The sequence below is a fragment of the Leptonychotes weddellii genome, chromosome 13 (genome assembly GCF_054177405.1).
Source record: "Leptonychotes weddellii isolate Sample4059 chromosome 13, ASM5417740v2, whole genome shotgun sequence".
NCBI lineage: Eukaryota > Metazoa > Chordata > Mammalia > Carnivora > Phocidae > Leptonychotes > Leptonychotes weddellii.
In genome coordinates, this window is record NC_138381.1 from 55,038,320 (window position 1) to 55,047,566 (window position 9,247).

At 37.5% G+C, this 9,247-nt stretch overlaps 1 protein-coding gene across 1 annotated transcript in view; it reads left to right on the forward strand.

The window, feature by feature from the left end:
• Positions 1-9,247, forward strand: part of SPIRE1 (spire type actin nucleation factor 1) — a 170,636-nt gene that overhangs the window by 111,940 nt on the left and 49,449 nt on the right. Inside the window, exon 5 of the mRNA XM_081802551.1 lies at positions 8,092-8,279. Within this exon, the coding sequence (XP_081658677.1) occupies positions 8,092-8,279 (188 nt within the window). The remainder of the gene's footprint in view (positions 1-8,091; positions 8,280-9,247) is intronic.

Genomic DNA, 9,247 nt, shown 5'->3' on the forward strand with positions numbered 1-9,247 from the left:
AAATAAATAAAATCTTTAAAAAAAAAAAAAAAGAGACTCTTAATCTCAGGAAACAAACTGAGGGTTGTTAGAGTGGAGGGGGGTGGGAGGGATGGGGTGGCTGGGTGATAGCTATATGTGACTTTGTTTTAAACCTTGTCATTCAAATTCTTCTGAATGGTTAAATCTTACCCTAAATTTAATAAAAATCCTGTGATGAGAGGATGATCTCTAGATGCCTAGATTGAAGCCAGTTTATCTTTAGCTGCTAATATTCGACCAGATATTGGAATTATGGGGTAAGAAGATGAATTGGAAATAAGCATGGCTCATTATAAATCTTCACAATGTTATATGAGTGTTTTTACACTACATAATCAACAACTACTACTGTGACACTTCATTAAGTGTCCTATTATTAGTCCTATATAAGAAATCAGAATTTCATGATGAAATCTTTGAGCTCAGTTTATCTTAGATAAGACTATTACCAAATATTGTACTTAAAGTGGAATATTATGCGCATGCACACACACACATATATATAAAGTATCTTGTTGCTAGGAAAAAAACAATGTTTTTGGAATTGACTGCACTGTTATTAAATATTTTTTTATCTTTCTAAAAAAGTCAAATAACCACATTTTATTACCTGCAATTGGTTGAAAAAAATCAAATGTAAGTATTTCCCGCCCACCATCTCTTATCAGCCAATAATCAGATCCACCTGTGTCATACCATTGCCAATGACCACATTCAGTTAAACTAAGGCATCTGCATGTGACATGACTTCCGAATATACTCTGCTGGACTACATTCACAAAGATAAAGCCACAAGACCTCTGCCTCATTCACATATTGAAGTGTATTTTCATCAGCTTTCTCATATTCTCTGCCTTTCATTCTCCTCATGCCTGCTCACAACACTTCCAATAATGAAACTGTACCATTTAAGTTAGCTGGAAATTCCACCCTAAAGCTAAAAAGGACTTACGTTCTTCCAAGTGGTGAACATACCCTGTTTTGAAAGAAAGGGTTACCACCAGATGTCTGTTTGTAAGGTTGCCATTTGTTCATTTTAATGAGATTATCCATCATTAACTTTTCAGGGCCCTTGTCAATGTCAATCTTTTCAATTGATTTATTATTTTGTAAGTGTTAATAAATGTGCAAAGCACTCACCTCATCAGAAATAATTAAATTACCCTCTCTGCCCTGGGTATCTTTGCTCTTATCACTGCTCTCCCTGCTTAAAATGTTGCAGAAGAATCTTTACTTGTCCTGTAAATTCTTCAATTTAATTAACTTTATTTTAACAGAAAAAATTCAAATGGTTCAAACACTCCAGGAGTACTGTTTCTCCAAAAATGGTAAATTATACCCTTCTGCTTCCGCCTCCTAGCCACACAGTCTCTGTCCCACAGACAATAAATACTGAATTTCTTCTTTGTCCTTATGGAGATATTTTATCCATAACTAACAAAAATACAATATTTTTTCTTCTTTTTTTATGCTGTTCTGAACTTTCCTTTTTTCATTTAATATATTGTGGAAATTATTTCATATCTGTACATAGTGTTTATATCTTTTATGTCTTCATAATATTTTGTTGTGTGGATATACTGTGATTGATATACTGTGATTGATTTAATCAGCCCTTTATTGACAATTACTAGATTACTTCCAATTTTTTGCTATTACAAATAATGCTGCAATGGATAGTTCTAAAGGTGTTTTTCATATATGTAGGAAAATTAGAATTGTTATTTCAAAGGAAGTGTGTGTTTATAATTTTCATGAAGTATAGAATTGTCTTCAGTAGAGTTTTACCAATTCATACTCTCCTTAGCATTGTGTAAAAGTGTCTGTTTTTATACACAATGTGTTTTCTAAGTGATAGGTGAAAATCTGTATTCCATAGTTTTAGTTTACATTTTCCTTATTATTATGAATGAATGAGATTGGGTACCTTGTCATATGCTTAAGAGACATTTGTAATTATCAGTTGCCCAATTCATATCCTTTTCCCATTTTTCTAATGTGGTGTTGGTCTTCCCTTGTTGATTTGTATTTTTTTTAAGATTTTATATATTTTTTTGAAAGAGAGTGAGTGAGAGAGAGAGAGTGTGTGAGTGCACAAGCAGGGAAGGGGGAGAAGGAGAGGGAGAAGAAGACTCCCTGCTCAGCAGGGAGCCCTATGAAGACGAGGGGCTGGATTTCAGGACCCTGGGATCATGACCTGAGCCGAAGGCAGACGCTTAACTGACTGAGCCCCCCAGGCACCCCTTGATTTGTATTTCTTAAGAAAATAGCTTTTTGTGATATAATTTGCAGATATTGTCTATGATATTTTAATGATCATTTTATGCTTATCACTGCATTTCTTTAGGTGTGAAGAGTTGATGAGTATGAAAACTGAAAGGGTGATCATGTATAGGGAGATACTGTGAGTCTAGCTACTTGGGGCAGATGGTCATTAAATCCTCAGCGTATGTGTGTGCATGTGTGTGCGTTAACAAAAATATTGGAATGTAGGAATGATACTCCTTTCACAGAACCTAGAAATGAATTTCCTTCATTTTGATGACTTTGTGTATAGCTTTTCCAATTTCTTCAGAAATTCAGTTTTACAGAAATTATCAACTTACGGTTTAGTATCTTAACATTTTACATTTTTTCATTAAGTAAAATGCTGACTTTCTCTCATTTTGTTGTAGTTATATTCTCCCTATCATACCGTACCTCGGGGAGAAGAGTGTGTTACATCCTTAAGAAAGTGCCATAGAACTTGATGAAAATATAAATCATGTTCTTTAGTAATTACCCATTAACTCTTTAATATACATAGGAAACTTCCAGTTATTAGGACTGCTATAATTCCCTGGGAGATTTTTATACCCTAATTTTCAAAATACTACTTTTGGGCTGGTAAATAGATAAAATCCCTTTTCTTGCTTTTCTCTGTGGTAAAAATATCTCAGAAAAGACATTGTGGCTCTTAATCTTTGTGGCTGATATACATGTTCTATTTATTATAGGCAACATTTGTATTTTGTCACTTGGGAAATGAATTTAATAGTAATTTCTTTGAAAGCATATTAGCATATATCGAGTAAAAAAAGGTTTAAGGAATTACTGAAACATATTCCTTTTTACACTTTTAAAAGTTTCTAACTGAAAACATGTACTCAGTACATAGAGGAATATTAATAAATGATAAATAGTTTTAAGTGGTTAACAGTATGGAGGAAAATGGTCATCATGGGAATGCTGTTATTAACATATTCATGAATATATATATATATTTTTAAAGATTTTATATATTTTCTTGGCAGAGAGAGAGCGAGCACAAGCAGGGGGAATGGCAGGCCAAGGGAGAGGGAGAAGCAGGCTCCCCACTGAGCAGGGAATCCAATGTGGGGCTTGATCCCAGGACCCTGGGATCATGACCTGAACTGAAGGCAGATGCTTAACCAACTGAGCCACCCAGGCACCTCCATGAATATATTTATAAGGGTGGGCATTTATATGTGAGCTGCTGATGAATCTACACAATTGAATTAAAATTAGCATTTGAGCATTTGATATACTTGTGATTCACAGAGTAGATTTTATTTGTTTATTTTTTTAAGATGCCAGAAACAGAAAGTGTTGGCATGGAGCAGTTCTAATTGCTAGTTTGAGAATGGTTATGTCAGAAATGCAGAGAGTTAATTGCCATGTGGGTGCTCACTTAGAACTTTCTCACCATATTCCAAGCACAAGTTGGCATCTGTTATTACATTTGTACATGCAAAATAATTTATTCAGAAGCTAGAATATAATTGACAGAAGCTTGCCACTAAAACTAGAAAAATAATGTAATTTACTTTTAAATTACTCATTTATTTTTTCTGCTAACTAGAAAACCTGAGATTTCTAGTTGCACATTTGTTCAGGCTTGTTCAATTATAGTATTCACAGATTCTCAACTATTTTATTTGATTTATTTGTGAGTCAATATTTTGATTTCATGAAGAGACTAGAGAAAGGTCTCATTTGGTAAAAGAATAAAATGATTTTGTGGAGGAGTAAAAGTGTTCAAAATCAAATCCTTACAGATATTTATTGGCTTAAAATAACTAATACTTACTAAATGCTTAACACGAGCCAGGCTGCATTCAGTATTTCTTCTGTATTATTTTATGCAACATTAACAAAATCCAAAAAGTGGCTATTAGTATCTGCATTTTATAGATGGGAAAACAAGCCGAGGATTAGAGCAGTTAAATGACTTGTGTAAAGTCACACAGCTAGGAAGTGTCTGAACTACAGTTTCTGCTACTGTTCAGAAGAGTAAAGAAACGTGAAATTCTTGCACTATTCATTTAAACTATCTTTAGTATTATAAAGAGTGGACAGTTTTTCTTAGAAGCAGGGAGTTAGGGATTTTATCACAGCCCAGAGGTAAAGGTAGAGATGCGTAAAGGTGTAACAGTGAGACCATCTGGACTACATTTAGTCAGGGATGTGCTGGAGAACAGTAAAAGTTAAGGTTGGGTGGGAAAGGGACCATATGCTTCTCATATTATTCTACCAGAGTACTCCTAAGACACACAAGCATGAACGCATATTTCTGGACCAAGGAGACATATTAAATCATAACTCTTTCAGTTGCAAGTAACAGAAATCCACTCAAATTAGCATGGGTAGAGTGGGTAGAAGATTTACTGGCTCACATAAATGGGAAGTCTAAGGGTATGCACAGCTGGATCCAGTGTCTCAAAACCTATAATCAGGGCTGGCTTTCTCTCTCTCACTCCCCAGGATGGGCTTTTACTAAAAGGCAGGTAAGATGACAGTCTGTAACTTAAACCTCACATTCTCTCAGTTCAATAACTCCAGAAGAAAGTCTTTTCTCTTAATTGGGGCAAAAATATCTTGGAGGAAAATTCAGTCATGTATCTGTTCAAGAACCAGTCACTGTGGTCAGGAAAATGGGCCCCACTGGCTGGGGAGGCTGTGTGTTCACCCTTGTGAGTGGGCAGTGAGGTGTGCCGGGCATGGGGTTAGCCGTACTCAAACTGTAGGGCTGTGTTCCCCAGTGGAAAGAAGGAAGGGGGAAAAGGTTTCTAGAAAAAACAGCAGACGCCCACTGAGGCATATACTGTTTAGTGCAAGTCAAAATGTCTTTGAGGTCATGCATTTTACCTTTAAAATCCACGTAAATTTTGTTTTATATGTCTGCATCTGTTACAGTATTTTAAAAACTTAATTCCATGTGTGGATTGAGTTCCTGCAGGAAATGGATTCTGAGGGGTAAAATTTGAGTTCAGGAGGTCTTATTGGGAATGCTTTGGGGAATACCTGTGAGGGGGTGAAGGAAAAGCTGAACTATGATGCCAGTATAGCAGGCCTCAGCCAATCCCACAGAGAGCTCAGAAGTTGAGATGGCCCTTCAGAGTTGTCCCAAGGGAGGCAAGGGGGCCTGACCTGTGTACTTCCGCACAGACCGATGGCTGGGTGTGGGCTACCCCAGAGATGGCGCATACCCGTGACAAGGCAGCTCCTTGCCTGCGCGCTGAGTGCAGCTCCTGGAGCAGGATTAGGCTATGAGCCTCTGGCAGACAGCACCTCCAGCAGCCAGTGGAAGAGAGTACTTCATTCCTGAAGGGGGTGTGGGGTGTGCATCTGGGCAGCTGACCACAACCTTCATCACATTATCTGTGAGTAACATATGTAATTATAAATGCTCCCTGGCATATCACGGTACCGTTTGACCAGAGGTCCCCAGAAGTACAGGTACCCCAGTTTGAAGGCCCCAGCAGAGACAGTGGGAACCCATCGTAGGGGAGTGAAGAGATAAACCAAATGAGGAAGAAACTGGAGCAGAAAGAACAGTTGAGACTTGCTATAATCAGCTTTGGTAGTAGCAGTAGGAATCAAAAAAAGATAAATATTTTCATCTTGCCAAAGACCGCCCATCTTCTACTGTGTCCATACTGTTTGTTTTGCTTTCTGTTGTTTGGATCCTAGAAGGGCTAGAGACCATTGGAAATTTAAAAAAAAAAAAAAAAAAAAAAATATATATATATATAGGCTTGTAAAATAAATATATATATATTTATTTTATAAAAAATATATATATATATAGGCTTGTAAAAATGAGCTTTTCCTACATGTTTTCAGCTTTTTCCATTATCTTTTGGTTTATAGATCCTTGGTAAACAATATAGTGCTTGTCGTGGAATCAGCCTTAAGCTGACGGGGGGAATACGACAGAAAAAATTTAGTGCGGTTTGGGGCTCGTTGTGCTTTTCGTTACAGGTGGGGAAGGTGCGTGGTTAGGGTGTTGGCACGTGTGTACACACCTGCTCCTCTCAGGCATTAAGGTTTCAAGCCAATTCATTTTGATGCTGACTGAATCTTACTGACCTGTTTAGTAGTAGTATTACTTCATTTCTTCTGTGTGGTATTAGGCTTATTACTTTTTCTTTTTAATTTATTTATTTTATTATTTATTTTATCATCTGTTGACTGAATGAGACACTTAAATGTAATTTGAGCTTGGGTTCCATATTTATTTCCCTGAACTGGAGAGCATATTTTTCTGTGTGGCATAAATAGAGGTTTTCTTCTCCAGCCCTCTAGTGGATTCTGAGTTTAGAGAAAAAAATTCAGGTTTTCCTCTGAATAATTTTCCCTTTCATTGGACTTCTTATTAAAGGTAACTTGATAAGAACTGTTGAGGAGATTTAAGAGTTGGACTGTTCTTGGCTGAAAGATCTTAATTCACTTATTCAATAAATACTTAGCAAGTACCTACCAAGTGCAAGGCATACTTTTAGAGATTTGAGGAGCCCATCACTGAACAAAATACACAAAAATACTTCCTTATGAAGCTTAAAATCTGACAACGAGAGGCAGGCAGTAAACATATTAAAAGTAAGTCATATACACTGTTAGAAGGCAGGATGCTTTCTGGGAAAAGTCATAGACTAGGGGAATTGCTAGGGGCAGGGCATGGAGCTTGTATAGGATAGTTAAGGTAGGTCCCATTGAAAAGGTGACATTTGAGCAAAAATGATGTATGGGAATTAGCTATGTGGATATGTGTGGTAAAGCATTCTGGCAAGAGGGAACAGCCAATGCAAATGCCCTAAGGCTGGAGTGGGAAGAAATAGAGATGAAGTACTTATTCTCAGCTCTTGGTTTTTTGGGTTGGGGAGGGAGGAGCCCTGCTGCTGATAGAGACGTCATAGCCTGATAGAGTGCCTAGGTGCCCAGAGGGAGTTCACCTCCTTAATCTCTTTTCTTTCACTATTTTAATTACAAAAATCTAGAACAAACACTCTTCTGGTCAATAGAATAATATATACCTTAAGCCATTAATTGTTTTTGGGATACAGCCTAGATTACAGTCTTCATAGGAACAAAATAAATGTGTGTGTGCCTCTCCTTTTGGTCTCCTCTCTGCTCAGCTCTGATTTCAAAATATGAATACTTGATGAAGATTGTGGACTTGGGTTGAAAACTGTGGCTTTAAATCATCAGAGATTTTTTAAATGACAACTAATAATCCCTAGCAAAAAATTAGGTATTTTGAATATCAGAAATACTGCTTATACCAGGACATCCTGTATGTCTTTAGACACAGAAAAACAGAGAATCCTGATTTTAGTAATAAGGATTATTACTCAGATTTTGACATAATGTTGTACCAGATATTAAGTGCCCATTATCTGCAAAGCCCAGTTACAATTCATAAACTGTTCTTTTTTCTTGTGTAATATCAATTCATAAATACTAACTTTAGCAAAAGTAAAGTACAACTTTATCCAGCTGTTTTCTAAGACTTTTCTAAGCCATTGGGGTCAGCAACAGGACACTTAGGTTCCCAACAGGACCATTCATCTGGTGTCCCTTCCACACATCTTACCTCATGTCTGAGACCTCGATGCCACTTCTACCTACTTCACTCTGCTCCATCCCACCTGCGGGGAGACTGCAGCCATGTCATTTAGTTTTTGGGAGCCTCAGTTGTGAGTCCAGCCATAACAAGAGTTGTGCTTGGGGCCAAATATTGGCTGCTTGAAGGCTTAGCCCTTGTTAGCTCTCATTATTTCCCCACAGCCTGCTGCAGCCAAGAGCAGTAGCCAGGACCACTGGAAAAGAGCAAGGCTCTGGATGAGGATTCGGGAATGGGGCTGGGGCAGTACAGAGAATTCAGAGGTACATGTTTTCGGAGGTGCTTTCCCCAGGGGCTGTAAATGCGAGGTGCTGCTATATTTAACTGATTATATTTTAAATACAGCAGCATCGTGAGGTAGATACTAATACATTCCTCTTAAAGGTGGGGAAACATGGGCCCAAAGATGGTAATGTAGCATGACTCGGATAGCAAGTGTCTTATTACATAATCTCAAACAAGAAACCTGACTTCGTTTTCAAATACGGTTTCCAGGGGCGCCTGGGTGGCTCAGTTGGTTAAGCGACTGCCTTCGGCTCAGGTCATGATCCTGGAGTCCTGGGATCGAGTCCCGCATCAGGCTCCCTGCTCAGTGGGGAGTCTGCTTCTCCCTCTGACCCTCCCCCCTCTCATGCTCTGTCTCTCTATCTCATTCTCTCTCTCAAATAAATAAATACAATCTTAAAAAAAAAAATACGGTTTCCAAAATGTTAAAAAATAAATAAATAAATAAATAAATAAAATACGGTTTCCCCTGCTTTCCAAAAGTTCACATTATGCCGCTTCACTTTTACAGAAAACCTACATTATGAAAGACCTACATTAGGATGGTAATGGCTTTTTCCTTAAAAGCAAAATTTCTCTGGATTTCTTTCAGCTAGCAAAACACAGTGTAGGTGCTAGTGTAGGTCTTCAGTTAAAGTGAAGTGGCTTACATGAACTTTCAGAAATCGGAAGATACCTGTAATTATGGAAACACATTCTGAAACAAGTAAAAGTACTCCCCCCCCATAATTTCTTCCTTAGCAAGAGAAGAAATAATGCATTATTTATACCATTTTCTTCAAATGTTCAGAGTAATTTTATTCTTCATATATTAATACTCCTATACATTACTATTATTTTTTTTAATTTATTTTTTTTATTCTTATGTTAATCCCCATACATTACATCATTAGTTCTAGATGAAGTGTTCCATGATTCATTGTTCGTGCACAACACCCAGTGCTCCATGCAGAACGTGCCCTCCTCAATACCCACCACCAGGCCAACCCATCCTCCCACCCCCCTCCCCTCTAGAACCCTCAGTTTGTTTTTCAG